This window comes from Rhinolophus ferrumequinum, chromosome 5 (genome assembly GCF_004115265.2).
Source record: "Rhinolophus ferrumequinum isolate MPI-CBG mRhiFer1 chromosome 5, mRhiFer1_v1.p, whole genome shotgun sequence".
Taxonomy (NCBI): Eukaryota; Metazoa; Chordata; class Mammalia; order Chiroptera; family Rhinolophidae; genus Rhinolophus; species Rhinolophus ferrumequinum.
Window position 1 is genome coordinate 2,249,353 of NC_046288.1, and position 23,275 is coordinate 2,272,627.

The 23,275-nt window shown below is 41.1% G+C and overlaps 1 protein-coding gene across 6 annotated transcripts in view; it reads left to right on the plus strand.

Moving 5' to 3' along the window:
• Positions 1 to 23,275, plus strand: part of SVIL (supervillin) — a 222,548-nt gene that overhangs the window by 80,358 nt on the left and 118,915 nt on the right. The window contains exon 1 of one of the 6 annotated variants that reach the window (XM_033105607.1): positions 6,262 to 6,350. The exons of the other annotated variants lie outside the window; for them this stretch is intronic. Coding sequence (XP_032961498.1) covers positions 6,341 to 6,350 — 10 coding nt within the window. The 5' untranslated portion in view covers positions 6,262 to 6,340. Of the gene's footprint in view, positions 1 to 6,261; positions 6,351 to 23,275 lie in introns of those variants that run through there. 6 annotated transcript variants of the gene reach the window in all.

Below are 23,275 nucleotides of genomic sequence, written 5' to 3' on the forward strand. Positions count from 1 at the left end.
TTCCTCCTCATGTTGAAAGCATACTCAAGTTTCCTCCATCCTAAATAAAGCTCCCCTTGACCTCACACAGTCCCCTATTTCTTTCACTGCCCATTTACTCAACACCCACAACTCGCTGGGCACTGTTCTCTCCTGTCGGAGACCTTTGTGATCTCCCAATGGCTTCAACCCCACGGAGCTTTACCTCCGAGCGCCTCTTTGTAAGGATCCCGTCTCAGGTGTAGTAAGGTGACAGGACTCTGGCCTCTGCACTGAATGTCCCAGACTGGATTTATTTTCTAAAGCATTGTCTGTCACTTCACTTGCTCATCTCTCTCTTCTTAGGGTCCAAGTTAAGATAAAAATTCTTGTGCTGTTCTTTGTACCGTGAATCATATGTTCTATCCATTTCAGATGTAATATATTCATTTAGGTTTTATAGCTTATTTTTCTCTTCAATGAGAAGTTGTTCCCTTCTAGTTAACCTATGTTAGAGTTTGTATCCTGTATAACCAGTAATGATAGAATTATGCATAAAAAAGAACAATCAGTTTCTGAGTGAAGACTTACAGGGCTTTTATAAATAAGGCGCCTAAAATTTGTGGACTGCGTTTTGATTAATCAGAGTTCTCTTGTTTCTTTCTGAATTTTCAATTACCTTCTGTGGATGGAAAGTTGGCAAATAACTTAGGCTCAGATATATGGCAGCTATTACACTGAAAGATCATATTGATGTTTTTATGTTTTTAAGATTCTGAATGTTTTACATTTTTTAAGATCTGGTCTTTTCATACATCCTGAAAATACTGTATCAAACTTTATACCATTTAAATCAAAATTTAAAAATATGCACATATTGTACTTGCACACGTGCTACACACTCAAGAACAAACAAGACGTTGCAGCCAAAACTTGAATAGGAAAGCAGTTGATTTTCAGTAGCGAAAAATATATTAAACTAGGAAGCAGGTTATGAAAGGTAAACTAACCTTTAAAAGGTTTAGTACTGTTTTTGTGTACAGTTTTTCTTAGAAAAAAGTTTTTTTAATTTGCCTATTTCAGTTTATCATGTACTAAGGATAATCACAAAATTCAGCTACATTTGTTTATTTTGCAATTAGTTCATTCCTTTACAAGTTGCTATTATGAAACCCAAGAACAAATAAGATTTTAATGTCTATTTTTTGTTGTTGTTGTTGCAAGTATTGCTTTGGGTACCTAATGCAACTAATGACTCTCTAGGTTTAAGCCAGGTTAGGAAAAAAATTAAAATTAAAAAAAGTGGGCATGTTAAGGTATATGGCTCTCCAAAGTATGGTCACAGTCCTAATTTCCACCAGATGTTTATTTTAGCACAAACACACATCATCATTTGGCTTTATCATTTCATGCACTTTTGATTGAAAGTGTTGAATGTTTTAAAATTCCATGAGTAGATATTATTGTGATGCCGTTGGCTGGGATGAGTAAGCTTCATGCTATGCATTGTAGACCAACACAGCATCCTCCCATGTGAGATGGAATTTATTTATTTGGATTTCTATCAGTTCTTCTCTCTGGAGGCTTCAAGGAGCTTGTAGGCAGCTGACAGTTCTTAAATATTTCAAAAGGGAGTTACAGTAAGAAGGTGGAGTGAGGAACACATGGGAGGAAAATAATGTGAAAGCCGGGATAGCAAACAAGCTTTGTGCTCTACCCACCCTTGACTCTCCCCTATCCCCACCTCCCCAAAAAAAGGCTTCCGATAAGTGTTTTCCCTCCTCTCAGTGGAGGAAGAACATTCAGTACATATGGAAATTGAAGGTGTTTGACCGAGGAGTGCTTCAGGCAATGGCAGAGTAAGCAGGAGCAGTCCTGGTCTTAATGAATAACCAGCTGTGTGACCTTGGGTGAGTTCTCAACCTCTCTGAGCCTCATTCATTAAAATGAGCATTGAACTGAAGGATTTCTAAAGTCCCTTCTACTTATTTGGATTCTGTAATCCAAAAGTTTTAGAACTTGAAAATATTCTAACCTTCCTTGGAAAGGAGACCCTGTATCTGGAAGGTGGTTGTTCAAGGCGGGAGAGCAGGAAGAAGTTAGAGATGTCTTGAGCAAGAATACATGTATGTTTAAAAATGTCTTTTCACTACTTGCTGGCTTCTATTGAACTAAGTGTGCAGCCGATTTTTTCCTTCTTGGTTGGTTTGATCGCCATTCTTGGTCTTCAATCCTTTATTTTTCCAAGTTTCTGCCATCTCTTCAGATTAAGCTCTTGTTTCTTTTGTGTTCATTTAAACACTTCACTTTTCTCTAACCTGATATATTCTTATCTTTTTTGGGCTTTTCTTTTACTCCTGATTCCTGAGACACATTTTCCTATTCACAACAGGAGTATGCTGTGCTCAGCTTTATTTTTCCCCCTTTAAGTTTATTAGCTCACTTCCAGGCACCCACTCTTTATCAACAATTATTTTCTGAGCTCATACTGTGTGCCACGAACTGGTATGGGTGCTGAGAAAAGAACAGTGTAAAACAAAATCCCTGCCCTCATGGAGCTTGCGTTCTAATGGAGACATACTCAAATGCTCTGAGAGATTCTCTTCATCTTCAACCTCAGTCTTTAAAGTGCTTAAATGACAGAATTTAAAATACCTGTCATGGATCCTAACACAAAGAAGCCACTTCTTAGGGTTAGTATCTACCTTCTGTTTGCATTTTCAATGTTCCAACATTCTCTCCTCCCCTATAATTCATACTGGTAAAGTTCATATGCTTTTAAAAAAAATCTGTTCAATGTAGACAAGTACAGATCAGATACCCACCTTTTTTATAACCCATGTTCTCTCTACTGTCATAACGTACTGTCTATAAAATGTTGATCCATTAATAAGGCAAAGGTTGACCTTACTATCCCTTCAATCAGGATGTTCCAGATGTAAATTATCAAATCAACTGATTTCTGTCTTATCAGAATTTGTCTGTCTTGAAAATTTTATTATAAAAGTTAGTAGAAATTGAAAAACAAAGGTAGTTTTACCTGAAGACTTTAGAGTTTAGAAAGAACTTAGTCACATCAGATGAACTATTTATTGTGTGTCACTAGTAGTGTGAGAGAACCTGTTTTACAAAAGAAACTTTGAAATCCGTGTTCTATCTTTCTGCATGTTTTCTGTTTGAAGATTATTCACCTCTACCACCCGGTGAAGCTGATTTTATGCAAACTAGTGCATTAGCTGCCTTCCTGCCTACATGGTATGTTACTATTTTTACATTTAATTTTGCATAAGTTATGAAGGACATTCACATCGGTTCATGGCACTATAAACATTCCAACATTTGTCCTTCACAAGATAATTATTTCATTAAGAGTAAATTACAATTTATTTAGTAGCTCCAGATAAAAATGGTAATTAGGTGGTAAATGGATGCTCTAAGATTTGAGGAGAACAAATTACCTTGGTATTTTAATGGAGAGTTTTCTAAGTTGAGAGTTTTCTGAGTTTGCTATGTGTTATTTGAGTATTTGAGGGTTATTTTTGTTATTTGAGTTTTCTGAGTATGCTATGCTATGTGGCTAATGTGAGAGCGGATGATAATTTCTATAATTAATGAGCTCAAATTAAAAACAGAAAAGAAAGAAGACTGACAGGTAGATAACATAGGGCAGGGTGAAGACAAAATTGTTATTGCAGGGAAATTATATTTGATATGACCACTGTAAGAAATGACTTTGTTGAACAGACTATTTTAAACAGGTCCACGAACAGCCTTTAGAAGGTTAGAATATTTTTCAACAACTACATGAAAAAAATGTTCCCTTGTTTTGAAAACTCATTTAATGGAGGAGCAGATCCATTGTTTATAGCATTTTTCTTCAAGGGGCTTTGACTCCCAGAAAGTTAAGAACACATGAGAAACTAAAGTCTCATTCTGATTATTTGTACAGAAGTGAGGATCTTAGAAATAAATGCCTGACGGTCCCTAGGTGATGCTCTCTGGAGGACACAGCTCTGTAGTGGCCCATTCACCCACTGAAACACAGTCAGGCTGCCCAGGTGTCTGACTCATCACTGTCCAGTCGAACTTTCTGTGTTGATGGAAATATTGTCTAGTTGGCTCTGTTCTGTAGGGTGTCTGTTGAGCACTTGAAAATATGGCTAGTGCAACTAGTCAACTTGAAAGTATGACTTAATTTTAATTGGTTCCAACTGCAGTAGCTGGACAGAGCAGATCCAGAGAAAGTGGATTTGCACCTCATGTGTTTGCTGATTATGAGTTGGAGGACCTCGGTGCATCATTTGCTGATGTATCCACGTGATTTGTCATGCTTGGATTGCAGAGGGAAAATATAAAACACTGGTGCTTTTCTACAGAAATCAAAGCATATTATGTCGGAGGGAGTTTTTCTATGGCTTCACCATCTCCCCCGCCCAATCCACAAATACATACTCCCAATGCAGACCCGCGTACACACACACACAGTGCAGTTTTTGTAGATTCTGGACACATGAAATGTTCATTTCCACGTTTTGAATTAAGATCCAGTCTCACCATTGCTAATAACATTATAGTCAAATCCTTCAAGTTGCTATCCCGGGCAGCACTTGCTTAATGATCAATGTGGATCGGAAGTACTGGGAATTCCGAGTGGTTTAAGGGATTTGTAATGTAACATGTTGCCAGCTTGTCCTCTGGCAGCTTTATTGTTCTTTCCTAAGTTTGTGTTTTGGCTTAAGGTCTTGGGGTTTTGTGAGAAATCCGTTTAAATGATGTTTTCCTTGCTTTTGCTTTTAACTGTTGTACACTTATGGATGCAAACTAAAAATGTCCTTTGGGAACCAGGGCTGTGATGTGTGTCATTTGGAGATATTTCTGTGATGATGGTTTGTGTGAGATCTTGCACTTACCAAGTGAACCAGGCGAAATACTTGTCATTTATCCGTTCTCTGCAGTTATTTTTGAGCCACACCCACTGTGACTACTAATGATATTTTCCCCCAGATGTCTGCGGATTGTAAACCTCTGACAGTTTAGAAACCCGAGTGGGGCAGTAGGATGGGAGGAACAGAGACGGCCTGTGAACCTGCACAAGACATTTAACTTCTCATCTAAAACAACAGTAGTCGACCCGCACCATTTCTAAGGTTCCCTGTGCTCTCAAGATGTGTGTGTGTGTGTGTAGCTTTCCCCCAGAACCTGCATTATTAAAATGAACCCATAATAGAAGATAATGGGAACTCTTGGGCAGTGCAGGAAATGTAGGGCTGGAGGATGTGTTAGCAAAGAGAAGGGACCAGCTAATGTCCAAGTTTGCGGCCCTCACCCCTGCCCCTGGGTCCACAGCTCAGGTGGCCAGTGTGATGTCCTTTGGAGTCCTTGTGACTTGCTCTGAAGACAGTCATGCTTCCTTCCGCACCCTGGACTCTGACTGCAGTGGCGGCCTCCTTTTCCAAGGTGTCGTGGGCCTTCCCCACTCTGCCTTTGCTTCATATTCTCCACAGTCTGGAACGCCCCCCCCGCCAACCCACTCAGCCTCAGGGAACTTGCTGCCTTCCTAGGGAAACGTCCTTTTGGATTAAGAAGGCCTCCTTTGGCCCCCTGCTCCCCCTTCACCCTCCCCAGCCACTGGCTAGTCTGAGCAGGCTCCGAGAAAGCACTGATGTCCTCATGTATTGAACAGCACAGGGGGACAGATAATTCTCCACTGCATTTCTATTCCACCTAAAATCAAAATAGGTTGATTAGGGTGAGTTTTCAATCTACAAGTGCAACAAGACTTAGCTGTTTCTTTCAAGTATGTAGTAGTCCACAGTTGTTAAGTACACAGAATAAAGAAACAGGGATATTTCTTTACTTCCCCTGTTTAACCCTTGCTTCAAGTCTAGATGAATACATGTGTTTAATTGGATTAGGTGACTGTGTATCAAAAACAGTTCAGTTCAGCTGTTGAGCTGAATGAATGAATGTTTTTAAAATAACACGGTTGACTATCTCAGTTACCACCTGACCTTCTTTGGTTTGTCAGAGGGGTGGGTGGAAATTTAGGGGCAATATAAGGAGAGTAAGCCACCTCCTCTGTCTCCACTTTCCTGCTACCCTCTTCTCTCCTTCCTCCATTCTTTCCTCCCTCCCTCCCTCCCTTCCTTTTTTCTTTCCTTCCTTCCTTCCTTCCTTCCTTTCTCTCTCTCTCTCTCTCTCTCTCTCTCTCTCTCTCTCTCTCTCTCTCTCTTTCTCTCTCTCTCTCTCTCTTCCTTTCCTCTTCCTCTTACCTTTTCATCTTCTTACTTCCTATTTTACTTCTATTTTCTCACATTTTCTTTTCTCTTGCTGCCTCTCCTTGTATCTTCAGCTGATAAGTCAAGACATAAGCAACATAGCCATGGATATCTGTAAGTTTTACTGATTTTAATTATGCAATGATAATTTTTAAAACATATATATTTATATAGACATAAAAAAGTCCTTTACACAGTTCTGATAGCTTTTGTATTACTGTTACTACTATACATGATCTTTTAAAAATTGTTATATTCTGAAGCATAGAATCTGATTTTTAGGCATTATTATATTTTGTGGGAAGAGACTCTCACCTCTTGACAGAGTGAATTGGTAATCTTTCCATCACTGTTATGTATGTTTATATGTGTATTATACATGTATGCATGAATAGGCATAAATAAGAACCAAAAATAAAATCTACTTATTTTCTTTAAAATGTAATTTGCCACTAGTGATAAGGAGAAAGTCAATACATAACATTCTAGTTTAATTTTAGTAGAGCAAAATTTAAAATCAAACCTCAGCTTCTGCTTTGGTGTTTGTTAACTCAAATTTAAAATTAGAAATGTGGTAATGATTTGGCAGTTCTGATTTTCTCAGGGAAACCATATCATATTGTATGTGTGTGTGGCCTTTAAAAATAGATACTGCCATGAAGAGATGGACTTCATCACCTATACTCGTAGCCAACGCCTGTGACTTGGTGGGCTTTGGAAACAGTAGCTGTGAGTTTGCCACTCTTCCGAGTAACATGAAATAGCAGCTTTGGCTGTGTTCAGTACATCTTCAGTCAAAGCTTCTTTGTTTTGAAAGCTAACTGCTGAAGAGTAAACACTCTTGACCTCGATCGTAAACATTTGTCCTATGTCTGATTAGTTTTAATTTTCACTGACCAAAATCATTTTGGCAGAAGAGTCATTGAAGAGTTCAACGGCCCAACAAATTACACAAAACCCCTCGTTTTTCTCACATAGGCATCTACTGTGACCCATTATCCATTTGAAAACATTTGTGCTCTGGTACTGACAGTCTCTGTAAATATATATTCTGAAGCAAATGGAGTATATAAAAGAGTTTCGACATGGATGACTGAAAAAAAAATGTTTCTGTGCATCATGTCTTCTGTCAGTCCTCTGAGAGATTCATGGGTGATCATTAATGTTAGAGTTTCCATTTAGATTCTAAAGCTTTAGGCTATGACCATTGTTCATTCACTGTTTGATTACCTTTCCACTGGGGGATGTGATCGTTGTCATTTTGGGCTACTTAGGTGATGGCCAGGCTACCTGGATCTTGAACTGCCACTTTTAGCACAAATCTCCTCCATTATTATGGATCCTTCAAGCCCCTGGTGTCCACAGCAACGCTTTGCATTAAGGTGTTTGTTGAAAGACTACATCTGTAACCCGGAAGGGAAAGGGCAGCAGAGAGTTTGGGGCTGACACTTAGCTGTGAAAATACCCAGCAATTCCTTGAGATCTGCCTGGACATTGTATCTGGAGAGTCACACATGACTAGGACAGAGGCATTTGGGTTTGTCAGTGGTTGAGGGGGTCCAGGCTGCCCCAGGCACTGTGGGTCTGTGTGAGAAGCAGAGTTGAGCCAAGGAAGGCTTGCGTCTGACCCTGCTTTGACGTTTGCTTTGTGCAGCCACTAATCCAGAAAATTCTGCCTGAGGCCCAAGGCCCTGCCTCTAATCTACAGCAGGGTCTCGTTTTGTCAGGGAGCTACAAACAGCCTGTTGCAGTCAGAAGAGACAGTGTTTTCCTTTTCACGGCTGGATGGACATAAAGTAAAATGTGAGTTTGACAAACTACACCAGAAATTCCCCTGCCCTGAGAATTATGTACTGAGGTTTTGATTCTTAATCTGAACTGTATGCAGCTGTTGGGTTTTGGCTTATTATAGAGCTTTCTGTAAAATCCAATTTATTAACCATTCTCCCATTCTGAAGAGGACTGGCCTCAGCAGCCTCCCGTGAGAACGTTCCTCTCCCCTCTTGCTTGCGTGAGCCTCTTGGAAGCAGTCTTACGTCTCGACAGTAGATATCACCCCACGGTCATTTCATCACACGGTCGGAGGGGACTGAGACAATTGTATGTGGTCTGTTGCACGGACTGTGTGTTAGGGCTTGAAATCCTCTTAGCATCTTGGCCACATCATGGAATATTCAAGCAGGCATTAGTCTTCTAAATCAGATATCCCCATTTGCTATCAGATTTGGCCTGTGTAGGCCAGCTCTACCTCTCCTCCTGGGTCTTCTATGTGGCCCTGGCCCAGGCAGAAGACTGGCAATACTTGGATGCACTCTGGCTGCACTCTGTACTCTCATTTTAGGACTGGGCAAAAGACTCGACTAATATACTATTTGAAATTTAATATAAAATTTATTGTTCCTGAGAGAAATACGTGACCTGCCCTGCACTTCACATAAAAGAAATCAGTGTGGTATAGTAACTCCTAATGTCAAATTAACAAGTTTTCTGTGTGAGGTTTTATTTATCTGAAATCTGTCTTGTGTATCAATTTATCATAGATTTTATTTGATTTGGGAACAACTTGCACCTACGTATCATAATAGCTTGAATTCCAAAGTTACAAAATATGTTCACATGTTTTTTTCTCTTAAAGCTAGAAATACAATTTACTCAAATAGTGAATGTTTAATAAGCCAACTATCTATATGTTGAAAAGACGTTGAGTTGTTAAACAATAACTAAATTCGGTCTTCTTTAGAAGCATGTGATTTAGATGTGGCATTATGTGATGTTATAGCAAATTGTGTAGGGAAAGCATCAATGTCAGCTTAAACTTGCGGAAATGAATGTGAGGAAATCAGTATGGAAGTTTGTTTGAAGCCTGGTGAACTCTTAATTAGTCTGAAAATGGGATATTTCCAAGTGGCCGATATTTTTGAGCATATCTATGAGGTTTTGGAAAATGTTTTTATACTTATATTTACATTGGTATGTCTGATATTTAGGGCTTCTAACCATTGCTGCCCCAATAATGGGTACATAGCAGTTATTCAATAAACAGTTCTGCAGTGAAGAAATTAATGAGTGGAACACACACACACAGATAAACACACACGAAAGTACAAGGAGCTGAAAGCCTGTTGGATGTCCTCATTTGCCAAGTTCCCTAGTGACAGGTTGCTTTGTAACACTTCTGATTAATTCAAGCCTTTCCCAAAAGAAAGGTAATTAAGTGTTTTTTTGTTTTAAACAGTTCCATTTTTATACTGCAGGTGACAAGTGAGGAATAACCAGTTTTAGCTTTTAACAAAATGAGTAATTACACACAGAAGGTACTGCCAATAACATTGAAATCAAATTTGTCATTTAATCCAGTGCTGTTTTGAATCTGCTTTGTGTATTGATGGGGAAAATGTGCTTAAGAATACACCACTAAAATTTTTAATATAACTCAGAGAATTAGGATAATTTTAAAAGGTTTGAAAACAAAGTGGCAAATGTTTCAAAAATTATTTCAATCTAAAGCAAATGAAATAAGATCATTGTGATATGATAGTTTTATAATAATAGCAACTTAAAAATTGGTATTTTCCTTAAATAGATGCTGTCTTTTACCTTAAAAGGCCTGCTAATATGATTCATTTTTTTCAAAGTTCAACTGATGTCCAGCTGTAGGCTCTCTCTGTGGCCCCAGAAACCAGATTGTATGGGGTCAAATTCCAACACTTTTAGTTTCTTCTTGTATTATCATGGGCGGGTAGCTCAACCTCTGCCTTCATTTCCTCCTCTGTAAAATGGGAATGATAATACGGTATCATACATAGGGTTGTTATGAGGATTAAATGGGCCGCTACACATAAATCACCTAGAGCTGCGCTTGCCACATGGCTGTGTTTACTAGGAGATTATTATTAATTATCTTCATTAGCGCAAGGATTTGTAGGTTTCCATTTTAGCCTTAAGCTGTAAGAATTTTTTTTAACTAAATTTTTATTGCAATGTTTTTTTGTAACTTTGGTGTTCAAAGTAGGTGATTTGATCCTGTGATTCCCGTGAAACCTAGGGAAATGATTTAATATCCTTTCCTTAAAAAGTTGTTTACATGTATTATCTTAGTAACAATAATAGAAAATGACGACTCCTGCTGCTTGAGTGGTCATTCACAACCAGTTTCCTGAAGAGGTGGAGCTGAGGATGTCATATTTAACCAGCCTTCTGTCGGCTGGTTCACACTGAGAAAGCCTTGGTCAAAACTCTTCTACGAGGGGAAAGGATAACTTCCTACCTATGTGAGGTTGGGGGAGTTCTGGGAACTCATATGTAAGATGACTCTCTGGGTTTCAGTACCTTTAAGTGGGCTTGTTTTTTAAAAACACATAAAAGAAGATAATAGTGTTTTGGTTCAAATATGAAACTGTGGATGAATGTCTGCATATTATTCATCTAGAGGAAATTCTGTGTTGATTGAACTAAAATATTTTAACTAGAGATATAGTCTCGTCAGTTTGAAATAGGTCATAGTTCATCAAGGTGATTGTTTTCTAACACTGAATGATCAGTAGAATCACTTGATAAAGGTCTTGAAAACTACAGGTGGCCGGGCCCCATCCCAGACCTATTTACTCATATTTAGAGGGTAGGGACTGGACTGCTAGCCGAGTAATTCTGGGGCACAGCCTGGTGGGTGGCACATGGGGAAACTCCTGTGCCTCCCTCTAAAGCACCTTGGTCCAGTGCCATCCAGCATGTCAGTGGATCCACCAGCAACGGGGTTTTGAGAACTTTGCTCTAATCAGCTGTGCAGGTGAGACGTAATGTGATTAGGAAAATCACGCTGACTGAGGAGCGAAGGATATTTTGAAAATTGAATTTTCCTTTGCTTTTTTTTTTTTTTGTGTGTGTGATTTTCAAAACACTATGTAATATCTCTTAGAGAAAGTACATGTAAAATCCAAGAGAATTCTTGATGTCCTTTTATTTTTCTTGGATCCAAAGCTCCAGAGCTGTTTTTTTGACATACAAATTATGTGTTGAACTGCAGTGTATGTGGGCAGAGCACATAGCCGGAGACAGTGCTGCTCCCAAACTCTGAATTCTCACAAGAGATCATGGACCAGTTTGCTGGTGATTCAACTACAATTCACCCCAGTTCAGGGAGGAGATTACTTCTAATTCCATCACTGCTTTCATGGGTAATATAAAGAATGCTCAAGCATTCTATTACCTGATGTCATTAATTACCAATATATGAGAAGCGAGAAGAGGAGTACAAGCATAGCAGAATGCTCTAAAAAGCTTTTCCTGAGAATAACTAGAACAAGGGGATTGCATGTCTGTTGGCGATTCAGAACCTCTAGTCGGTTGTTACTATCCATGCGTTGCCAGACTCCCCGTCCACGACCTCACCGTCCTCCTGGCACACACATGCAACCCAAGGTCCAAGCAGAGTCTCTTCTTACTTGTAATGGGACAAAGGGCTGAGACTTGATATTTTCTGAGATAGCTGAGGAGGTGAGTCCTGCCAACATGTGGGATGTCCCCCAGGGAAGATAGAATATTTCTAGAGAAAAATGAGCCCACATTTGACTGACGGATTTCATGCCATTGCACACCCCCACCCCTCCCACTCGGCTGTTTGATATCTTCTGGAGCTTAATGTCCATGGAATGATAGAGTCTCATGGCCCCTTTTTCTTATAATATTCATGGGTAACCTTGAACCTCTAGGCTGTCCCAAGTATGGGGGTTCCATGGAACCAACTGTCTCCAGTTACATTGAAGGATTCACTCTAAGTTCTGACTGGTTGTGACCAGAAATTCCCCAAGTAGTTGCTTTGATTCTGCCTTTTCCTCACCTGCAAGGTACTTCAGGGCTGTGGACCTGCCTCCTTGTAGCCACGTCTAACCACAGTCTAACCATCTTAGGGTACCACTTGAATTCAAGGACTTTTCTATCTTTGACATTGGTTTGCTCCCCGTTGCTCTCCAGAATATCCTAGGATGTTATACAATGTCAAGTAACTTTTATTTTAAATACGGATTGGCATTTGAACCACCATATGTCATAGGCACACGCCTGCCAGAGCTAAAAGGAGACGCTTATCACGTCATGTCCTGGCTTGGGAATAGTTGGGGATGAGTAACCACTTGACTTGAGTTACTGGTGGTTTTCCTCACTGTGGTCCCTATCTGAGATGACCTGGAGCTGTGCGGCACCAGTATCCAGCCCTTATGTGTAAAACAGATAAAGGCTTTAAAAAGAGGAGTTTTTGAGTGTTTGAGACATCAAAAAAAACCCAAAACATAACATGAAGGAGCAGTGCCCTGAAGATAGTGAAGAAGCTTCCTTTGCACAGAACAAAAGCAAACCAAGAATGACAGTAAGAGGGATGTAGCTGAGGCACAGGAGACTGCCTGTGCCAGTCTGTCACCAGTGCTGTCACAGGACTCAGGAAGGAGCAGGCAACGTTCTTCTCAGGCACTTGGTGTTACGGGAGTGATACTATTCTCCAAAAAGGCAAAAAGAAAGCAAAATGCTACGTCCTGACAGGGCAGGATAACGTAGAGACATCGGATGGTCTGGTAAATGGGAAATAGCTGATGCCTGCATGCACAAGTGCAGTTTGGAAGTTTTGGTGAGCAAGCTGCACTTTGGGTGCTACAGAGGTTCCTCGGGCAGCTCAGGAGCTCCTGGGTGAGCGCACACACAAATCATCACAACGGGGTGAAGCCTGTGATATGAGATATAGGAATTGAGGACCAGTAGGCCAAGGGGATCCGGGAAGACTTCATGGCTGAAAAGGATGGGTAGGATTTCAATTAAGTGGGAAGATGGAAGCTGTGGGCGGGAGGGAATGGACACTGGACAATGGGGGGTCATGAATGACAAGACAAGCAGTATGTGTTCCCTGGCCACAGGAAGCCATGGGCGTTTTGACAGGACAGACGCTCATGGCCGCGTGAAGGATGGGAGTGGAAGAGAAGGCGCTGAGGAAGCCGTTACGAGACTGCTGTGATCGTGCAAGTCTCAGGATATGATGATGGCAGCAGAAGGAGAAAGGACGGGGCCAGAGGGGTAAGGGAAGAATTGCCCAGCATGAGCAATTGATTGGATACAGAGATCTACAAGGATGGAAGTAACACAAGTGGGACCAGTCACTCATATCCCCAGGGAGCCTCAGGACATACCCGAGATAAGGATGAAGTTGCCCCAGTTGCACAGTGATGAGCTTTCTCAGTCCTCAGGAGTCCACCCCAATGAAGGTAGGGCAGGGTCAGCAGGAGCTCAGGCAGAGCCTGGTGTCCTCGGCAACAGAAGGGTTTTGCAGCGGAGGTGACTGCCAGCCCCTGCCTCGGCTGCCTTGATGCCTCCTCACAGGAGAGAAGCTAATCTTGCCCAGGCTGGAAGTCTTGTAGGTGATCATGAGTGAGAACACCTGATGCATGAGGCAGTAGCGTACATAGCAGGCAGGTTGGAAAGTGGGAGGTAAGGAGACTGATGCTCTAATGGCTGCAGATCCAGAGCTGGGCAGTGACTGCTAAGGGCCTTTATCACCTTCCTTAGAAATCTGAAAGCATCGTCCAGCAGATGCCGCTCATGTAGTACAGTTCATCACAGAGCAAGTTAGCTGTTGGGTAGTAAAGGAAGTTCGCCTCCGTACAATACTTGACAGACGACAAGGAATCTCGTGGCTCCCAGAGTTTGCCTTTTCATGTCTTCTTCTCACCCCAGATTCCCAGGGCCTTGAACCCTGCCTGTGAATGGGACTGGAGAGAGGACCAGAAGGCTTTGGCCTTGTTTGACCTGCTCTTAACTCTGCTTCGGGAGTGTGGCCGGGTGGTCACAGCACATGCGAGCTTGGGCCTCTGAGCATCCAGAGGCAGAGAGCGAGAACCTGACACTGTTAACAGCTGAACCTCCAAACAACAACCCTTTCTAAGACTTTAAAGCAGGGGTGTCCAAACTGCGGCCCGCGGGCCAACTGTGGCCCGCGATCCATTTTTAATTGGCCCACAGCAAATTCCAAAAATATATTTAGTTTACTTACATAAACCAGGTGAGGCAATACGTACTTCACCTCGAATGAGTGGCCTGGCTGTTTGTGTATTTTACCGCATATGGCCTTTGGTGAAAAACGTTGAAAAAAGTTTGGACACCCCTGTTTTAAAGGAAGAAAAGATCACATTTACTGAAGCAACAAAACAGATTAAATACCAAGGAGTAATGTACCATGAAGTAGGTAAAATCTATATGTAGAAAATGGTAAAATACGCCTACAGAATGCAAAAAAGAATTTTAACAAGTGGAAAGCCATGCATCACGTTCTAGAATAGGAAAATTCAAGGTCATGACTATATCGATTTTTCCTAAGTTAATTTATTAAATTTAACACGTTCTTGATAAAACACCAACTATTAAAAAACACAAAAGTAAGCAAGTGGATTCTAAAGTTCACAGGGATAAATAAATAAGAACTACCACATATTAAATACATTATAAAGCCTTAGTAATTAAAAGGTGGTACTGATATGTTAATAAATAGAACAGTGGAACAGATTAGAAAAAAACAGATATAGTCCCAAATATTTATGGGAATAAATAAAAGAAATGGAAAAAAGTGTCATTTTTAATCAACAGGGGAAAATGAACTACTAACTAAATGTTAAGACAACTGGGTAACCACACGGAAGTATATAAATTGTTCCACACACCGAGGCTAAATTTCTAGTAGAGCGATGTTTATATAGTTAACATGTTTAAAAAAATTAAACCACAGACATCCTGATTTGAACAAACCAACTGTATAAAGACATCTTGAGGCCATTGGAGAGAACTGAATATAGATCAAGTATTAGATGATAACAACTAGCTTGTTAATTTTGTTAAATATAAAAGAATGATGGTTATGCAAGAAATTTTCCATATTGTTTTTAAATTTTTGCAATATATAGGGGTAAAATAACTTGCTATCTTGGACAAACTTTAAAATAATTTTGTAGAGACAGAGAGATAGAAGCAAGTATGGCAAAGCTTTGATAATTGTTGAATCTAGTGGTGAGGACAGGGGTCATTGTAGCATTATCTCTACTTTATGTAGGCTTGAATTTTTTTCCAAAGTCAACAGAATTAAGTACCAGAATAAAACAGAATTTCTTCATAGATAAGTGTTTGGCAGATTTTTCCACCTGATTTATAGTCCAGAAGCCATTAAAGAAAAGATTAATAAAAATCGACTCTGTTAAAAAAAAAAAAAAACCCACCAAAGGGAAAGGAAAACTATTCACAATTCATATCACCTATATATGGCTAAAAATTAATATGGACACTTCTAGAAATCCTAAAAAAAAAGTGCCAACACTAGAAAAATCGGCAAAACATATAAACCTGCAGCACACAGAAATGGAAAGAGGAAATTTAAATGAGTTTAAAACGTGAAAAGATGCTCAACCTCATTCATAGTAAGAGAAAGAAAAATGGACTATGACTGGGAAAGCCCAGAGCTGTAAAGATCTAGAAGTCTGTCCTACACTCAGACGGGGGAGACTAGCGGGGAATGAGCACCGGGGGTGGAAAATGGTAAAATATCTAGGAGGAGCAATGCGTCATTTTTGTCCGAATTGCTTCAGATATGCTTAAATTCAAGGTCCTACACTCTAGTTTGGTGTGAAATAGCAAAAGATTCGAAACTTTGATGCCCATCCATAGGGGACTGGTTAAGTGAATTATGGAGTCCGTACCGTTGTGAGACAATGGGGCTGGGCGCCTGTGTGGGAAGATCGCCGAGTGTACTTTATATTTGTGTATAAAAAAATCAGCGTTTATTTGTAATTGCATACATAAAGGAATTCTGTCAGGACAGACGAGTGAGGTTGAAGACTGCAATATTTCACTGTGACCCTTCTTCTACTTTTTAGCTTTATTCGAATCGCATGAAATCAAGAAATTACAACCATAAACTGGATTTTAAAAGACTGCTGTGGGCTCAGGACATAGAGTCACCTTTGCAGATCAAGTGCTGGCTTTATGTATTACATCTATTAGCAGTGTAATTTTATATGAATTGAGTGAAAATCCAAAAATAACAGTTAGGTCATTTGAAAACATACGTCTTGGGTGCCCATTAAATGGGCTTTTCAATATATGTTTTGTTCAACATGTGGACTGAACGGTCCTGGATGGGTACCCTGATTAAGTAAGATACTGTGAGTATTCTGAGAGAGAAGTTTCCCTCCGCTCATGCCTGTATCATTTCATCACCTGCCCCTGATCCAGACAGCTGCTCCATTAAATATGAATACCAAGTATGTTTCAAAACTACAGGTGAAGACATTAGATGAACTGTCTGACCAAAAATTATATCATGATTCTTAGGAGATTTTTAGCTTGGAGCCAGAGCTCTTTTACTGTGTTAAGACTTCAAGCGTTTGCTTGAGGAATGCTTTTTCATTTTGCGTTTTCAAAGCTACACATTAGCACCTATTTTATGTACTTAACACCATGCCCAACTGAATTCCTTCTTTGAAAGACAAAGTTTGCTGTCTTTAGTCTTTCAGAGAATAAAATTACTAACCTCTTGCCTTCTCCACCCATTTTTTTCTTCTTTGTAAGAAGAGTTCAAAATATCATTCACTCTTTCATTCTGTGTCAAGTAAGAGGATGAGAGAGAAGGGCGGGGTTGTGGGGTTCTTCCACAGCCATTCCTTCCTGGGACGAAGTACCTTTCAGTCCACAATTGTGTCATGCTCAGCACTTGTTGTATTGAATTCCCATCCAGGGCAAAGAAGGCACTCTGAGCTTCCTGTAGTCAGGCCTTAACAAGTCCTTTTTATCATCTTAACAGGAATGAAAACGTTTTAAATATATTTTTTGGAGCTCTACCCTCTTTCTTTTTAAAATTAGATTTAGACACCTTTCAGACTTGACAGTTTGCATCTTTATACATTTTATAGCAAAGCCATGAAAACTGCAGTTTAAAATTGACACGATTTACATGTTTTTACTTAGAAGGCATGATCCCACAAGCATGTATATCCCATACATAAATGGAAACGATTGTCTTTTCTTTCCTTCAAAATATCTTTCTGGTGCTGAACATTGAACATACCCTAACCCTTTTATGGATGAGCACAGTTGCTTGGGGATTGTGGAGCTGGGAGGAAAAGTCAAGGCATGCAAGCCAGTGGTGTTGAAACACGTACCATGTCAGGGGGCACCTCATGGAACATCCCACAATGTTCTCCTTGTTTGTCAGTTATTGCAGAGTAATCCAAACCGTGTTGACATGGACAGGATTTCTTTTGTAGGTGTTTCAGATTGCTACTAGCACCACAAATTGTTAAAAGCAAAAAGATTGACATGTAACCTAAGAACCCCGGGCTCCATGTTTTGAAAGAACATGATCACGTCACTCACATAGATACCAAACATTGCCACATGTTTGGGCTGGGTGGGATTTATAGTGCTCCCAACAGGCGGTGAACTGGTAAACAGAGACACAGAGGGTGAAGCAAACTGAGGAAAGATCCAAGCGAGCATTAAATGTACAGGTGATAAATTAGAAAGGAATCTGTGTTTTTGTGTGTCAGGAAAGCATAATGGAAAGAGAAGAAAAGGATAAAGAGGGAAAGGAAAGAGGAAAGTGTGGTGGGGAGCAGTAGATGACGCACCTGGTAACGGTGTCTCCAGCAGCCTGTACTGAGCTGAGCGCACTGTTATAGACATGAGTGTCCTCCATCCTTGGAACAACCTTTTGACCTTCATCATTAGCAGCGATAATTGGCCTACCAGGCACATAGCTAGAAAGCACCAGAGCTCGGGTTTGAACTCCTGCCTGTCTGAAGAGCTCAGGCCCTTGACCTCTGGGCTGCTTTTCACATTAAGTATCCTCTGTGGTGTGTGATTAGTCACCTACCATTCCATCAGAGCTGAAAGCCATGGGTTCAATCCTGAAATGGACTTTAATCCCTCCAAGAATTGAGGCCAGAAGTGGCTGTGGGCTAGGGTGAAAGAATGCATAGAGCTCTGCTGGACTAAACCCATTTCCCCTTTTTGAGAAATGCGTGAGAATGCAACTCTCCCTAATAATGGTTTAGAACTAAGCATCCTTGTCATGGATAAAGAATAGCACATTTTGATCTTTCTAATCACTTTTAGTTCCAATTCTGGGCTCTGGTACATCTGATGTGTGCATTGGTTTTAGATTAAAACATGGCATGTGGCGTTTTGGAAAACAAAATGAAATAAAACTCCAGGGGAGATTTTTTTTCTATGCCTTTACCCTGGGAATTTATTTATGCTGGTATTGTTAGCTATTTTCCTTGGATGACAAACTTGTATAATTGTAGTAACATGTTTCTGAGATGCAGAGGATGAAAACCACAACAAAATGCAAACCTTTCAAGTTAGCACATGAGTAATGTATATTAATGACAGAGAGAAATGAGCCAGGAAAAAGGATTTTCAAGAAAGAATGCCACAGACTTCAGGGGAGTGCCTGTGTCCTGGGGTTATATTATATCTGATTTCTAGAAGTGAGTCACTTACCATCTGAGTGTTAGAAATAAACTGGAACTTAATCATAATACGTATTGGTGTAATTTGGGAGAGTTGGTCATCATTCTCACTGTAATCTCTCCTACTGAAGGGGTCCCTGGGAGGGGGCTGTGCAGATGCAACAGTGGGAATTCAGTTAGGACCCTCTGTCATTGTCTCATCTCGCCCTTGCCCTGGTTCACTGGGAACTTGTTTGGTTTTGTTTTTGTCATAATTTCACCCCATAATGGTTGAGGGGGTCCTTTTTCCCCAAGCTCTGGGGCTGATCCAATTTGAATCATACACTCTCTAGTATTTGTTTCAGTGCTCCACCAGGCAACCAACTTAAGTATTTAAATGATGCTGGTGTTTTTAAAAAAAGAGGCTGTGAGTTCTTACCGTCTCGACTTTGGTGCTCGTGCCACCTTAGCCAACCTGATCATCCCTCCATGAATGAGGAGGTTCAGGGAGCTGTGGTTCTCAGCCCAGGCTGCACCCTGGATCACCTAGGGAACTTTTTAACAAGATCCCCAAGCCTGGGTCCCGCCTAGAGATTCTGGTGCCATCAATCTGGGGTGTGGCTGGGGCCTGGGGAGGTTTTGGGGCTGCTTGGCAGAGTCGAACAGTCAGCTACAGTGCAGAACTGCTAACCCAGAGCATTTTCAGAGTGCTTTCCAGCCCTAGAGGTCCTTCTACCAAGAGTTCTCAGATGAATTTAACTGCCCCTTTCTGGTTCCTGGTCTGTGTCATATATAACGAATGACCGAAATTCAGTTAAATTTTTCAGCGATCCTTGTAAGAATCTCATCTAGCTCCAAGTATTAAATAGTAGAGTGTCTTTTTTGCTGTGTGCAGCGTATTTTATCAGTTCATTCATGGGCTACCTGTAAACGGTCTCTTTCCCCACTTGCACTTCTTCCATTCAGAATAGCAAACCACACAGAAGAGGGCTCTAACTAACAATACTCTACTTAGTATATACTTGATGGACATCTTTTCACATTTATTGTAAATCATATTCACCTGGTAGGCCGTGGTTCTTGTATCTCATGAGAAACCCAAATCTTGTCTATGTCACCATCTGGGAACTGATTTTGTTATTTTTGCTTCCTGCTGGAAGACTACACGAAATTTCAAGGAAAGAAAAAAAAGACTGAACAAAAAAATATACATAGAAAAAAATTACATGAAAGGCAAAGATCCTTGTGATTCAGAACTTATTCTAAATTTTCCAGGCAAGAAATAAAAACAGCTGTTACCCTGTGAGTGTGCCCGAAGGTCAAAGTCAGGCCCAGGAGTTAAGAATTGTCCTAGGGGTCAGGCATGGACTCCCACAGTCTGAGGACCACATTCTGTGTCTCATGCTTGACTCATGCTCAAACTGGTTATTGCAGAAATAAAATATTCCTGCTATAGAACACTTTTTTTTTCTTTGCCAAATCAGTGTGATCAAATATTTCTGAAACTAAACAAAATGACATATTGGCTTGCAAGGGTTATCCACACCCTTACATTAATAATAAATAAAATAACTGAGCTGCTGCTGGGAGAGAGCTGGGAGAGGCTATTTTGTGCTCAGAAAGATGCCCTGAGGCAGCTGTAGATAGCATTGTTTTTGTTCAATTTTGGCTGGGCTGGTGTGTGCATTAGCTCATGTTCCAAATCTGTCACCCGAAGAATGTAGCGAGAATCTTGTTTCAATCTATTCTCTCTCACTTTACCCTTTCCTTAGCCAGAGTCCAGTGTCTATACAGTTCTGATTGCCAAGACTGGAGAACAGCAGTTTTGAATAAAACCTAACAGGCTTTTCACATGATTCATGGGAAAACATACAGGCGCTTATCCCACTAGCCCCAGGCACACATTTTTAGGCCCTGTTCCCCACTCACTCCGAGGGTAGTTGGTACTGACTTTTAGAACATGTGGAGATTATCCTTTCTCTAATGTCAACAAGTCTTCACTGAAGCTGGGGAGAGGAGAGAGGAGCCATGATCATGAACTGGAATTTGCACTTCTGGTTGGTCCTCTCTGCCCTTAAAAGCTCATGCAGGAATCCAGGGCTTTTGTGCAGCTTTCAGGGAACAGACAGCCCTTCCTCTGTCCCACACCCACATGTACAGAACGCCCTGGTTAACCGTTTTCCTCATCTCTCACTTGCCCTGTGTTTTAACCTCTCTGGGGGTCAGTTTCCTCACCTGTGAAATGGGAACAGGTTTACTCACCTTCATGGCAACCGAATCACATGAAGCTATGTTGACTAAAGCACTTTTTTAATTATAAAACTCTTTACGATGTCCATTTCGTGAAGATTAAATGAGATATTGAAAGCATTTTGCAGTTAAAGACTGTAAGTGGAAAGTGATCGTGTTACAAATTTATGCTTACTGTATGAAGACTGCTGTACTTGGCATTAGGTGAGAACTTGGTTTCTTTTGGAAGAAGGTAGGACAGGGGAGAGTGCAGGAGGATGAGGTAACCCCTCTGGCTGCACCCTGATATCTCATTAGCTGTGGATTCATTTCCCAAAGCCCTTAGCCACTCTGGCTGATGGCTTGCTGAGATGCTCTCACCAGGAACTCTGCATCCAAAGGGAAAGGGTTTTTCAAAAGACCAATTACAGATGGATGCACAGCCGCAGAGCCCACCTGGCATAGCCGAGCTTTGAGCAAAGAAGTTCCCATAAAGGGAAGGGAACTGTGGTGCCACCTGCAGTCTCAGACGTGAAACCTGTTGCCTCCTTGTGCAGGGATATAAAGACACGGTGGTGAACACCACAGAAAAGGATGTTTGGAGCTGGTCCCTGAACAAGGCCTGCAGAGTGGTGAGCCCACAGGCTATGCGGCCACAAGGGCAACACGGACAGTGGCCCTCTGCTGAGCGGCCACACACCCGCCTAGGGTTAAGGGGCACCAGGTGATGTATGTGGATGCCAGAGGGAGGGCAGCTTCGTGACGTGGGTCTCGTCATCTGCGCCGGGATGGGTGGCCTGCTGCCCTCATTCTGTGTTGAGCGCCATTGAAGGTGGAGCATAACCATCACATAGAACCACCGGGCATTTGGAGAATGTATGTATGACCGTGCAATGTGGCACCAGCTCCTTGGGTGGAAACAGAGAACTGAAATCAAGAGCAAGGGTGGTTTGCAGGCCTTGTCCCAGGGAAGTATCTATTCTTGCCTTGAAAATGAGTTGAAAAGGTTTGCCCACCCTAAAGGTGTTTTGTTCTGTTTCTACATTATTCATCAAGAAACTGGTCAGTAGAATGAATGGCATTCTCTGTCTTTGCTACTCGACCGAATAACTATTGCCAGTACACTCCTGTTTCACCATCCTTTGTAAGTAAGTGTCATGGCCATCAGGGCACTTCATGCTCAGCACACGTGGGCTAAAATCCAGGAGCCCTACCTAGCCTTTGCTGTGGTGTGTGTTCCGCCTGTAGGGCCCCTTCCACAAGAACCCCAAATTCCATGAAGGAGACGAGTACAATTGGGGCTTTCAGTTCCTCCTTCAGCAGATGTAGGGCAGCAAAGACGTACTAAGGAGATGTGAAGGGGTCCTCCAGCATCGGACCAACCCCTGCTCCCCTCCACCCCTAGTGTGGCCTTAACTTTCTAGAAGATTCTCAGCCTCTTCTCAGCAGGGGCTGGGTGAGAAGCCAACCAAGCTTTGTAGAACTGGGGGCACATTAGTAAAAGGACTTCTTAAATCTCCAAGGATAGGGTTTGGAGTCAGTACATTTAACAATGTGTTGTCCTTTAAAAAAACAAAGAAAAAAAAGCTGTAGGATTTATGTAATTTATATGGTGACTACAGCTTACTACGTGTGTGGTGTTAAATATTCTTAATAAAATTTGACATATTGTCCAAAATAGCATATTGCTAATTGGGGAAGTTCCATAATGGATTATTCTTTTCCTTAGAGGGTTTGGGCGAGAGGTGAATTGCCCAAGCACTGTGAATTTCGGTGCATAATAACCGACACCAGCTAAGTAGGGAGGGGCAGGCATTTGACATATGTACGTTTTGATAATCAGCCTGGCCAGAATTTAGTGAAGACAACCTGGTTTCTGATGGACAGGTAACCAGGGACCTCATGCTGACCTGGAAACTTCTTGGAGGACAGGGAGGGAAGGAGGGAGGGAGGGAGAGAAGGAGGGAGGAAAGGAAGGAGGGAGAGAGAAATGTCCTCAAGTTCTACAATTAAAAACCTTTGGGAACTTCAGGAACAGCAGCTGAAATTCTTTACGTGCAGGTTTCAGGGCAAGCTTCAGGCACTTACCAGTTTGTTTCCGAATCTTAGCTCCTGTCAGAGCTTGCAGATGGTTCTGGGACATTTTGTACCTTGTTTATACTTTTAAAATACAGTGAAATTTTTATAAAACATTAGTATAAAATTACAGAACCTGTCCTTTTCCCCAAGTGCCCTCTCATTATACAAATGTTAACATGGCAGCTATCAAAAATCTTAGGCATAACACAGATATTAGGGCCACAATCTTCAAGGTAGCTTAAGCCCGTATTTGTTAAC